The sequence below is a fragment of the Thalassophryne amazonica genome, chromosome 7 (assembly GCF_902500255.1).
Source record: "Thalassophryne amazonica chromosome 7, fThaAma1.1, whole genome shotgun sequence".
In the NCBI taxonomy this organism is placed as follows: domain Eukaryota; kingdom Metazoa; phylum Chordata; class Actinopteri; order Batrachoidiformes; family Batrachoididae; genus Thalassophryne; species Thalassophryne amazonica.
The window spans coordinates 47,246,001-47,258,801 of record NC_047109.1 but is presented as its reverse complement, the minus strand read 5'-3'; the positions used below and the strand labels follow the sequence as shown (position 1 = coordinate 47,258,801).

Below are 12,801 nucleotides of genomic sequence, written 5' to 3'. Positions count from 1 at the left end.
TTAACAGAGTTATCCTGAAGCCACTCCTTTGATATCTTGGCTGTGTGCTTATGGTCACTGTCCTGCTGAAAGATGACCCATTGCTCCAGTCTGATGTCAAGAGTGCTCTGGAGCAGGTTTTCAACCAGGATGTCTCTGTACATTGCTGCATTCATCTTTCCCTCAGTCCTGACTAGTCTCCCAGTTCCTGCTGCTGAAAAACATCCCCACAGCATGATGCTGCCACCACCATGCTTCACTGTAGTGATGGTGCCTGGTTTTCTCCAAACATGACACTTGGCATTCACACCAAAGAGTTCAATCTTTTTTCTCATCAGACCAGAGAATTTTGTTTCTCAAGGTCTAAGAGTCCTTCAGGTGCCTTTTGGCAAAATCCAGGTGGGCTGCCATGTGCCTTTTACAAAGGAGTGGCTTCTGTCTGGCCACTTTACCATAGAGGCCTGACTGGTGGATTGCTGCAGATATGGTTGTCCTTCTGGAAGGTTCTCCTCTTAGGGGAGAACCTTTGCTCAGTTTAGGTGGGTGGACAGCTCTAGGAAGAGTCTTGGTGGATCCAAACTTCTTCCATTTATGTATGATGGAGGTCGCTGTACTCTTTGGGAACTTCAAGGCAATAGAAATGTTTCTGTACCCTTCCCCAGATCTGTTCTTTGAGGCAATCCTGTCAAGGAGGTCTACTGACAATTCCTTTGACTTCATGCTTGGTTCATGCTCTAACATGCACTGTCAACTGTTGGACCTTATATGTAAACAGGTGTGTGCCTTTCCAAATCATATCCAATCAGCTTAATTTACCCTAGGTGGACTCCAATTAAGCTGTAGGAACATCTCAAGGTTGATCAGTGGAAATAGGATGCATCGGAGTTCAATTTTGAGCTTCACGCTAAAGCCTATGAATACTTATGTGCATTTGATTTCTTAGTTTATTTTTATTATTATTTATTATTTGTAATAAATTTGCAAAAATCTCAAAACATTGTCATTATGGGGTATTGTGTGTAGAATTCTGAGGAAATAAATGAGTTCCATTCATTCTGGAATAAGGCTGTAACAAAACAAAATGTGGAAAAAGTAAAGCGCTGTGAATACTTTCCGGACGTACTCTGTGAGGGTGGTGGAGGATATGTAGAAGGACAGCGTAACAGTGGTGAGATGCATAGTAGGAATGACAGATGCATTCAAGTTGGAGATGGGATTACACCAGGGATCAGCTATCAGCCCTTTCTTGTTTGCAGTCATGATAGACAGGTTGATGGATAAGATTAGACAGGCATTTGCATGGACTATGATGTTTGCAGATGACTGTCATCTGTAATGAAAGTAGAGAGTAGATTGAGACCAGCCTGGAAAGGTGAAGATATGCTCTGGAGAGAAGGGGAATGAAAGTCAGTAGGAGCAAGAGCAAGTGTGTGTGTGTGTGTGTGTGTGTGTGTGTGTGTGTGTGTGTGTGTGTGTGTGTGTGTGTGTGTGTGTGTGTGTGTGTGTGTGTGTGTGTGTGTGTGTGTGTGTGTGTGTGTGTGTGTGTGTGTGTGTGTGTGTGTGAATGAGGAGGAGCCCAGTGGAATAGTGAAGTTACAAGGCATAGAGGTGGTGAAAGTAGATGAGTTTAAATCATGGAGGTGAGTTGTTCAAAGTAATGGAGAGTGTGTTAGAGAGATAAAGAACAGTGCGCAGGCAGAGTGAAGTGGGTGGCAAAAGTTGACATGACTGATTTCTGACAGAAGCATATGCATATCTGCAAGCGTAAAAGGGAAAGTTTACAAGTCTGTAGTTAGACTTGCTATGTCCTGTGGCTTTGAGACAGTGGCGCTAACAAAAAGACAGGAGGTAGATTTGGAGATGGTAGAGCTAAATATGTCACAGTTTTCTTTATGAGTGACAAGGATGAACAGGATTAGGAATGAACATATCAGAGGGACAGCACAAGTAAGATGGTTTTGGGGGCAGGGTATATAGGGAATAAGATGCTGAGCATGGAGCCACGAGGTATGAGGAGAAGAGAGAGGCTAAGACGAGGTTTCTGCATGTGGTGAGGGAGGGCATGCAGCGGGCTGATGTGACAGAATAAGATACAGAGGACAGGGTAGGATGTAAATGGTTGATCTGCCATGGCGACCCCTAATGGGGACCACTAACTGTGGGTTAGGATGTCCTGATGACTCTTTAACACACAGACGTTTTTCTATTTTTGTTTTGCACATTTGACAATTGTTTGTTGTACTTTTTAAATTTGATCTTTATCGTTGTTATAGTATGACCAAAGCAATGGGTCAGCCCTCTGAGTCTGGTCTGCTTAAGATTAATTCCTCAAAAAAAATGCCAGAGGGAGTTTCTCCTGTTCATTGTTGCCTATGTGCTTGTTCAGTGGGATTCTTAAGATTAGACCTTAACCTTGTGAAGCATCTTGGAATGACTTATATTGTGATTTGTTGCTATATACACTCAACAAAAATATAAACGCAACACTTTTGGTTTTGCTCCCATTTTGTATGAGATGAACTCAAAGATCTAAAACTTTTTCCACATACACAATATCACCATTTCCCTCAAATACTGTGCACAAACCAGTCTAAATCTGTGATAGTGAGCACTTCTCCTTTGCTGAGATAATCCATCCCACCTCACAGGTGTGCCATACCAAGATGCTGATTAGACACAATGATTAGTGCACAGGTGTGCCTTAGACTGCCCACAATAAAAGGCCACTCTGAAAGGTGCAGTTTTGTTTTATTGGGGGGGGGGGGGGCACCAGTCAGTATCTGGTGTGACCACCATTTGCCTCATGCAGTGCAACACATCTCCTTCGCATCATCCGTGAAGAGAACACCTCTCCAACGTGCCAAACCCCAGCGAATGTGAGCATTTGCCTACTCAAGTCGGTTACGACGACGAACTGGAGTCAGGTCGAGACCCCGATGAGGACGACGAGCATGCAGATGAGCTTCCCTGAGACGATTTCTGACAGTTTGTGCAGAAATTCTTTGGTTATGCAAACCGATTGTTCCAGCAGCTGTCCGAGTGGCTGGTCTCAGACGATCTTGGAGGTGAACATGCTGGATGTGGAGGTCCTGGGCTGGTGTGGTTACACGTGGTCTGCGGTTGTGAGGCTGGTTGGATGTACTGCCAATTTCTCTGAAACGCCTTTGGAGACGGCTTATGGTAGAGACATGAACATTCAATACACGAGCAACAGCTCTGGTTGACATTCCTACTGTCAGCATGCCAATTGCACGCTCCCTCAAATCTTGCGACATCTGTGGCATTGTGCTGTGTGATAAAACTGCACCTTTCAGAGTGGCCTTTTATTGTGGGCAGTCTAAGGCACACCTGTGCACTAATCATGGTGTCTAATCAGCATCTTGGTATGGCACACCTGTGAGGTGGGATGGATTATCTCAGCAAAGGAGAAGTGCTCACTATCACAGATTTCGACTGGTTTGTGAACAATATTTGAGGGAAATGGTGATATTGTGTATGTGGAAAAAGTTTTAGATCTTTGAGTTCATCTCATACAAAATGGGAGCAAAAGCAAAAGTGTTGCGTTTATATTTTTGTTGAGTATAAATAAACAGAATTAAACTGAATTAAACTAACAGGAGCAGCTGAAATTAGAAGAAGTAAGTCAGTGAATCCATGTCGATTACAATGCAAGACCAGTCACCAAGGCAGGAGAGTTCAAAAAGCCCACTCCAAAAAAACAAGACCCCCATTTTGTCCACAAAACACACCATCACTGAGCAACCAAGTTCCTCAGATATAAAGTTATTGTATAGACTTCATGCCTGTTGATGTTAGGTGCCAGTTCCTATGCAGTTAGCAAACACATCCTTTAAGCTTCTCCATCTTTCATATAGAAACCATCCAGGAACTGACCATTTAGTTCTAAGAGTGACAACAGCCCATCCGTGGTCCACAGCAATGCAAATGTTGGCTGCAGTCACCCAGACAGAAGACTCTGTGCCATCACCCGCCATTGAAGACCACCTATCCAGGAGACTTGTTCATGTACTAATAACCAGGCAGAAACTCAGAGAGTAGATCAAAAATTAATAATGAGAAGTACAAATATACTTTAACATCAGTTTAAAATCAAACAAACATTTAAAGTACTTTTGCTGAAAAGATTTGCTGTATTTCTTATAACACAGGTGACAGGTCTGCAGGCAGGCCAAACCTACCGTCTCCGTGTGTCTGCTGTCAACAAGGCTGGACCAGGCTGTGCGTCCCTGCCCTCTGAGCCCATCAGAACTCAGACTGATCCAGGTCAGCCAACAATTCTCCAGATATGAAAAATAAAAGAGCCTTGAAATGTCTTTTTCTTTTATGTCTAACAGTGAAACTTAGAGGATAGCCAAGACATTTGTAATTGAGGCCATAAGGTTACATACAACTTCAAATCCAACTTTTAGTCACTCTACATCAGGCTTGGTAATAGGAGCATTAGGAACCGTAATTCCTGTACATGAAGACTGGCTTCAGCAGATTCTAGGTACAACATCAGAGGACTTTGTCCAGAAAAGTGGAGTCAGAGGAACAAGTCAGATTTTGCACAATATTTAAGAAATTGGCTGCATTTCTTATTGCCAGGAGTGGAATAAGAGGCAAGTTTATTCAATTATATTTTAGTTATTTTGTCTGCTGTTGAGCATTAAGCTACCACACATGAAAGCCCCTTTCACACCGGGCCAACGTAGAGTTGTGTAATGCTGCATACGACTACGCCAAGCTTATGCAGCCCTAAGTGGCAATATGCTGAGGGACACAAAGGGGGACACAAATGGACGCAAAAAATTAAGCATGTTGTTTTCGCGGACTGTCAGCGTAGAGCACAGACGCAGTGCTCCATGCAAGTCTACACAACACTGCGCTACTGTACACCATGCCTCCAAAATTGTACACAACCCTATGCCAGGGTGAAAAAAAATCCTTTTAGGTTTTTTATCAGTACATACCTGCATTGACAGTTATTTTTATAATTCAGGTTCTGTGTGTCACAGACCGTGAGAATTTGGTGCAGAGCAGAAAGAGACTTCTTCTAAAAGGAAGAAAAAAGCAAAAATGCAAATATAAATACAAATGTCAAAATAGTATTAAGATAACATTTCGGCCTGTAGCCTTTGTCAGATCATTTTTCTTTTTCGAAAGAAAAATGGGGAAGGCGCACCACACACGCAGGCCACATGTGTTGGGGGGAGCATACTTGCTTGACATATGTGTTTCTTGGAAACGGCACTCTCGTGGGGCACTTAGACAATTTTCACATACAGCTCTAATGTGGTCATCTGTGCTCTACTCTCGTACCGGTTAGCGCAAATAGCCCTGCCTTTTCTAAGTGTCCTGCGAGTGGTGTTGGATGTTCGTGTGTGGCACCTGGAATTTGGCCAACACCTGCCGAGAGGGGGTCAAATGGGCACTCGCAGGGCACTCGCTGTCTTTTGGCCACTGGTGTACATGAATAGTTGTGGCGACAGCTGTACGAGGCATTTGAGGCGGCTCAGATTTTTCAGGAGTGGCATGCATTCCTCCTCCGTGGACTAGTTGGCTTCAATCATGTGATGTGTGAAGGGGCCCTAAAGTCCATTAAAAAGGTGTTAATTATTTAATGTTGAAAACGACTCTCCAGAGCATTCCTCTACTTGTTGTAGAGGACAGCCTGCACAAACAAAGCCAGAGCTGTACACATATTTGGCTGTGAAAATTAACCAGAATATTGTGGATAATGAGCAGAGCAGTCTGCAGTGGTTATGGGTGGGGCAGCAGAATATCCAACTTCAATAAAGTGCTCGAGGTTTGGCTTAATCATCCCACCCGAGTGAAAATTTTAAATGTTGATGTTTGATCACAGTGACCTTGACCCTAATGACAGACCTCTGATAAATATGATCTTACATGGGCAGTTTCAGAATCCACCCACATAAAGGTGCTAAGGTTGGTGGACATCCGATGGAAAAATATGAATTTTGTCCTTTGACCCAAGCTACCTTTGCCAAAACTAACACCACAACAGAAACTCTGGGGTTGACCATCATCCACAAAATAAGTTTGGTGGAAACTGTTGAAATAATGTGGGAGAGGTCTGGGAACAATCAGACAGACAAAGAGTACATCCAAACATTTTTCAAATAATAATATGATGTACAGTACTTGACAAAATAACTACTTTTAAAAAGCATCAGTGAATCAGTCACTACGTTTACATGCAGCCAATAACCCTTTCATAACCGGAATATTAGCAATAACGCGGTTGCGAATGGCCATGTAAACACCCGCAAAAACCCGAATATGCTCATATTCCGGTTTTTAAAAACCCGAATATGACCCCTGGGTTACTCCTTTTCTAACCCGAATGTCAAGTCATATAAACGCGCATCGGAATATCCCCATAGAAAGGAACATTATTTTGTGTTCTGTGCATGTCCTATCCGCAAGGAATCTTGGTCTTTTGAGTATGGCAACTACTTGTATGCGGCGCGCGCAACCAACCAGACACCACAGAAGCAGAGGTAAACAAGCATGGGGAAATCCAGACGCGGCAGCAGAGCACCACACTTTTGGAGCGAGGAGGAAACCGAGTACTTCATTAGTATTGTGAAAGACATGAATATAATGTCTTTTATTGACGGTAAAAAGTACAGAGATAGCGACATTTACAAGAAGGTGACCGAAAAGTTACGCAAACCAGGATTTGCATGAACGCCAGACCAAATCAAGCACCGGTGGAAGACGTGCATCACTGTTTAGATGGGGATATTCCAAATGATACCAATGATCATGTATACAGGAGTAACTCTGTCTGCTTAAGCATGAAAACGGGTTATTCCTAATGATTCAGAAACCGGAATATTGACCTTATCCCGAATATTAACGGCATGTAAACGTAGCCACTGAATCATGAAAACAGCACCATTTTTAACAAAGTTATTTAAGACATTATTATTTATACATTCAGTGTGATTGAGCACTTATCAAAATACCTCAGACATTGGACTGGTTGACTATTCTAATCAGTTTGGTGCCATTTTTAGATGCAATATGTCCTGATCCTTTTTCTTATGTCCTATATGTTGTGATAGACACTGTTCAAACTCTAAACCAGTGGTCATCAACCCTGTTCCTGGAGAGAACCTGCCCTGCATGTTTGTATTGTCTACCTTCTCAAGTCACACCTGATTTTTTTTAATTGGTGTTTTCCAGCTCTTGGTATGCTGAGAACACCTGATAGAGTTAAATGCCTGGGAGTGGAACTGGGAGAGTTAGAAAACTTGCATGGCAGATGCTCTCCAGGAACAGGGTTGGTGACCCCTCTAAACTCTATTTTGTATCACTTTCAGACAAGAACAATATTGAAATTGGAGTAGATGACGATGGCTTCATATTTTTGTCTTATGAGACTGATGAGACGACTGACAAGAGCAAGTGCCTCTGGAGCAAAGATTACAGAGAACCCATTGATGATGGGAGAACTCGAGTGGAAAGCGACGACACTAGGTAGGAGTATTCATGCACATCCTCAGCATCATTTGCTCTGGAGAATTTGTGAATTCCAGTAAATCAGTAAGAGTGTGCATATACAAGGCGTGACATTCACGATGTGAGAAAAGTGTTTGGATTCTTTTCAACCATGTGTCAGACCTCCGTGTGAGATCGGCTCAGATTAAATTTGTATCTTGCTGTGATGGTGTCAAACTGTCCATCTCTCCATAACCTGGGTTCTTTTATTTACTGTAAGTGACATCTCATGTCTTTGTCACATTGAACCAAGTAATTTACCTCAGTATGTTCCCATCTTACACAGTTCCAGCAAAAACAGAACGTTTCAAAGCATTTTGTGCATTTTAGGCCTAAACAGTCTTGTATTTTTTTAAATAACTGCATTTAAATGAATAATATTCTATACCTTTTTTGCAAGCTTATATCTTTAAATTGGAAAAACTCAAAAAAATGATGTACTTCGTTTTCCAGACTATAAGTCACTCCAGTCCAAAAATGCCCTATGAAGGGGAAAAACAAAAGTCCCTTTTATTTTTGAAACATTTGACTACCACTTCTTACGAGAAGAAAAATTAATTTAATCAACTCATAATTTATTTCTAACATAAAAGCTGTGTTAGCAAGCAGAACCTAACAAGCAAAATAATATGATTGTAGTACATAAACTGCACGTCACACAAACAATTCAGAAAACAAAATAAAATAAATTGAAAGATTACAAAGCATAGTAAAAGAGTAAAAAAGTAAAAAGCATAGTAGCATAATATGCCATTATGTAATATGCCATCCAGTAGATGCAGCAAAATGCATAGAACACTGCCATCTACTTGATGGCAGTGTGAATGACACCTCGTTATATCACATGGTTGTTGGTGCCTGGCTGAATCACGACTTTAAACAGAATTTTCAGTTTGGCAAATGCCTTTTTTAACAAATTTTAAAAAATGACAAATACACATTTATTTGTAAAAACCAACACACGTTACTTTTTGTGTTGGTTAAATGAATCAACCAATCTGTGATCGCAATTTACCCATAATGCAGTTTGGCACCTGTGTGTGTTAATATGTTCAAAACTTCAGAATTCGGAACTGGTGCTGTGCTGAGTGGTTTCAGAGCATTTCAGGGTCCAGGTACAAACCTTGGAGTGGTGATTTTGAACATCTGGGTAAGAATATCCATATTTCACAAATGTGGAGGAAGCTTGGAAGACATTGCAACAGAGGTGGAAAAACCTGAAAGTTGCCAGATGTCAGTGGGTGGATACACCTACTTTTGATCTAGTTGAGAGATGGTCCAGTTGTCTGCCTGGAAACAAAGTGGTTCCCGGGCAGCTGATCTTGCACACTTCATATTCTGTCATGTAGTAATTCTGTCTCTCCTGTAAATGAAATAGCAATTCAACCTTTCCTGTGCAATAACATCCGTTATTTCAAGACAGAGAGTGAGCCTGCACCCAATATTGCACCTTACACAAAGCAACACGCAATGTAATGCAAGAATTGGTTCAACATCTGGATCATTTTGACCAAATACCAACATGTAAGGAGTTAGGTACCCCTGTTGTGTCACTGTGTGTCATGTGAGAAAACGTTAACCCTAACCCTAACCACAACCAAGTAATGGATGAATGTTCACTGATGACATGGAAATGAAGTTCTGTATGCTGTCAGAGAGAAATGAAACAGTTCTCAAAAGAAAAAAATGCATCTTCTCATGCATCACAAAAATAATGCAACTACAGTCCCTAACCTGTCATAGTGTGACAGAAAGGGGCATTGAGCAATCATAAAAATGTGACATGTTGGGAGTGAGAATGTGTAGGTTAATTGCAGTTCCCATCTAATGCAGTTGTGGTTTTCTCACCCAGCGCCCACAGCCAATAACACTCAAGTCATCTTGCCCTTACATGTGTGCTTATGGATGTGTTGGTTTAAAAATGAGCTGTGGTCATGCACAGTGCTGGTGCATTGATACCATGTGGTAGCAGAAAATTATTGCACCGTAGACTTTTTTCAACTGCAGTGTATTTGTGGTATTTAAATGGCATAATTCTCTGATGCACCCAGGTTCACAAAGGTGCAGTCTACTTGTACAAACTTTCACTCTGATTAACGCTTAGTGGCCTTTTCAAATTGTATCAAATCTGTTTGATGGAAACCTGATCCTCTTACATTTACACTGGTTCATTAATCCTGTCCTCAAATTCAGTAAAGCTCAAATTCAGTAAAGCTGAATTTGAGGACAGCAAAAACTCCAAAGTGACATGCACAATGACAGTGGTCCATAGTGTGATCTGTCTTTGTCATCTAGATCAATTCTCATCTTCAATGACCCATCTGAAGAGGATCTGGGTCTCTACACAGTGGAGATGAGTGATAATCCCAAGCAGTCCTCCAGCTATGACTTCACTGCTGAAGGTAAAACAAAGTCTTCTATGGCTGATAAGTCAGCCTTCAAATAGAACAAAACAGTCAGAGACCAGTTTTCAAAGTGTGACTCTCTTCTGTCAACAATATAAGAATTTATGCAGCTCACAACCATTTTCCACATAGGAAATGTTGCAGACTTGAACAGACTCTGCAGTGAGTTCATACTGTCACTATCATAGTGTTAAATCAGCTCTATCATAGTGTTGAATTAAGTTGATCAACTTCAATTTTGTTCATTTTTACTGAGTAGACTGGGACCATATTTACTTACAGCAGAGTCTGTTTAACTCCACAAAATTTACTCTGCAAGGTCCAGCTGTGCGTACTATATGTATTCAATCACATCTTCTTTTTATTGCCAATAAATATGAGATTATGGTCCCAATCATCCCACCACTGGTACACTGATTATATTTACACTACCAGTCAAAGGTTAACTTCAGCAACTCTTTTCCTGCCCCCCCCCCCCCCCCATTTCTTCCAGACCTTGAAAGGCTCAAAGAACTCAGCTGGAAAGTCAAAAATCCACGTATGTAACCTCAAAGATGATGAAGAAAGCTTCTCATTTCAGTTTTATTTATTTATTTATTTGGTGTTTTAGCATAGGCCAATAATTCATATGATATCATATAAAGGGGAGCATCATCTATAGTATGTCCATTATATGGCATATAGTTGTTTGGTACTGTACTCTGTGTCAGGCTTGCAAAGAAGTCCTCCTTGGAATGACTGTGCCAAACAATCATCTCAGTTTCATAATGTTGTATGTACAGTACATCTGGAAAGTATTCACAACTCATTTTTCCACTTTTTGTTACGTTACAGCCTTATTCCAAAACAGAGAAATCCCCCCCCCCATTCAAAATTCTACTTACAACACCCCTTAATGACAGCATTAAAAAAGTTTTTTTTTTTTTTTTTTTTTGGAAATTTATTTAAAATAAAAAAACTAATAAATCACATGTACATACGGGTGATTCTTAGACTATGGGCACTTATTATGTCCTTTGATCATATTGTATGAAAAACAGAAAAAAGGGGAAATTTCACACTTTTATAGTTATCTTTACAATGAAAGTGTGTTAAGAAATTTGTTCTAGCAGTCTATGATGACTTTTTCACCTTTTTTCAGCATCATTATATGCAAATATTGCCGTTTTGTGCTTGTCCCACACCCAGACTTTTGATCTTCAATGATAAAAATGAATGGTAAAGAAATGTTTTTTCTAATGTTTTAAAATATCTCTGAATAAAATATCAGTAAAATAATCAAAACGTTATTGGGGTATTCAATGTCATACAACTGTTGTGATTTTTTTACACAAAATGTAGTTGTCCCACACTATTGCCATAATTTCCACCACAACACTGTAATGTCCCTTTAAATAGTTTGTATGAAAGATTGTTTGGGTAGTTTCTATGGAGATAAACAGTGACATCAGAGCACATGTATATAGCGCCAAATCACAACAAACAGTTGCCCCAAGGCGCTTTATATTGTAAGGCAATGGTGTGGTGGAAATTACATTTACAAGGCCAATAGTGCCCGTAGTTAAAGAATCACCCATACATGTTCACACCCTTGTCTGAATACTTTAGGCACCTTGACACTTGCACAAATTTGATCCCTACCACCACCGTGCAGTTCGTTGTGCCAATGCATCCTGCTTTGTCCCACTGGACGTCACGCTTTGTCTCATGCTCGTCGTGCGGTGAAGAATGCATTTGAAATCTTGTCTCAAACATAATTATGATATATATTGTAATGGATTGGGAAAACAGTTGCATTTTCATTCCTTCTTATGAGTTTGATAATGTATCTGTAAAGTTATGTTTGTTATAGATGTAACATCTTGTCATAAACTTAATGTTAAGTTTAGATGCACTGCGCGCAATGACACGCATTGACACGCATTGACACGCAGTGTTTTCACATATAGGTTGTGCAATGTTCACGACTTTAATGCATGCCAGAACTTTTCAACATTTCAGAATTTTCTTTGCACTCTGGCACGCAGCCGAGCATGATTTACACACAGTTTACAACAGTTTATGACGGGTTTACTCATTGGGACACCAGATTGTGTGCCAGTGTGGGGATCAAATTCCCGCAAGGGTCAAGGTCCCTTTTGTTGATGCACCTTTGGCAGCAATTACAGCCTCAAGTCTTTTTTAATATGATGCCACAAGCTTGGTGCACCTGTCTTTCGGCAGTTTTGCCCATTCGTCTTTGCAGCACCTCTCAAGCTCCATCAGGTTGGCTGAGGAGTGACAGTGCACAGCCATTTTCAGATCTGACTGGAGATGTTCAATCGGATTCAAGTCTCCTTTGATATCTTATCTGTGTGCTTAAAGTCACTGTCCTGCTGAAAGATGAACCGTCACCCCAGTCTGAGGTCAGGAGCGCTCTGGAGTAGGTTTTCATCCAGGATGTCTGTACATTGCTGCATTCATTATTCGCTCAATCCTGACCAGTCTCCCAGTTCCTGCCACCAAAAAACATCTCCACAGCATGAAGCTGCCACCACCATGCTTCAATGTAGGGATGGTGCCTGGTTTCCTCCAACATGACACCTGGCATCCACGCCAAAGAGTTCAATCTCATCTCATCAGACCAGAGAATTTTGTTTCTCATGGTCTCAGAGTCCTACAGGTGCCTTTTGGCAAACTCCAGGTGGGCTGCCATGTGTCTTTTACTAAAGAGTCGCTTCCGTCTGGCCATCCTACCAATACAGGCCTGATTGGTGGATTGCTGCAGAGATGGTTGTCCTTCTGGAAGGTTCTCCTCTCTCCACAGAAGAATGCTGGAGCCGTCAGGTTCTTGGTCACCTCCCTGACTAAGGTCCTTCATCCCCGATCGCTAGATAATGGAGGCCAT

General features: G+C 41.2%; 1 protein-coding gene across 1 annotated transcript in view; it reads left to right on the top strand.

Annotated features, from left to right (window-relative positions):
• The window catches only part of myom3 (myomesin 3), a 362,966-nt gene that overhangs the window by 309,109 nt on the left and 41,056 nt on the right, over window positions 1-12,801 (top strand). The window contains exons 21-24 of the mRNA XM_034174111.1: window positions 4,149-4,263; window positions 7,332-7,488; window positions 9,805-9,911; window positions 10,408-10,452. Of these exons, the coding sequence (XP_034030002.1) occupies window positions 4,149-4,263; window positions 7,332-7,488; window positions 9,805-9,911; window positions 10,408-10,452 (424 nt within the window). The remainder of the gene's footprint in view (window positions 1-4,148; window positions 4,264-7,331; window positions 7,489-9,804; window positions 9,912-10,407; window positions 10,453-12,801) is intronic.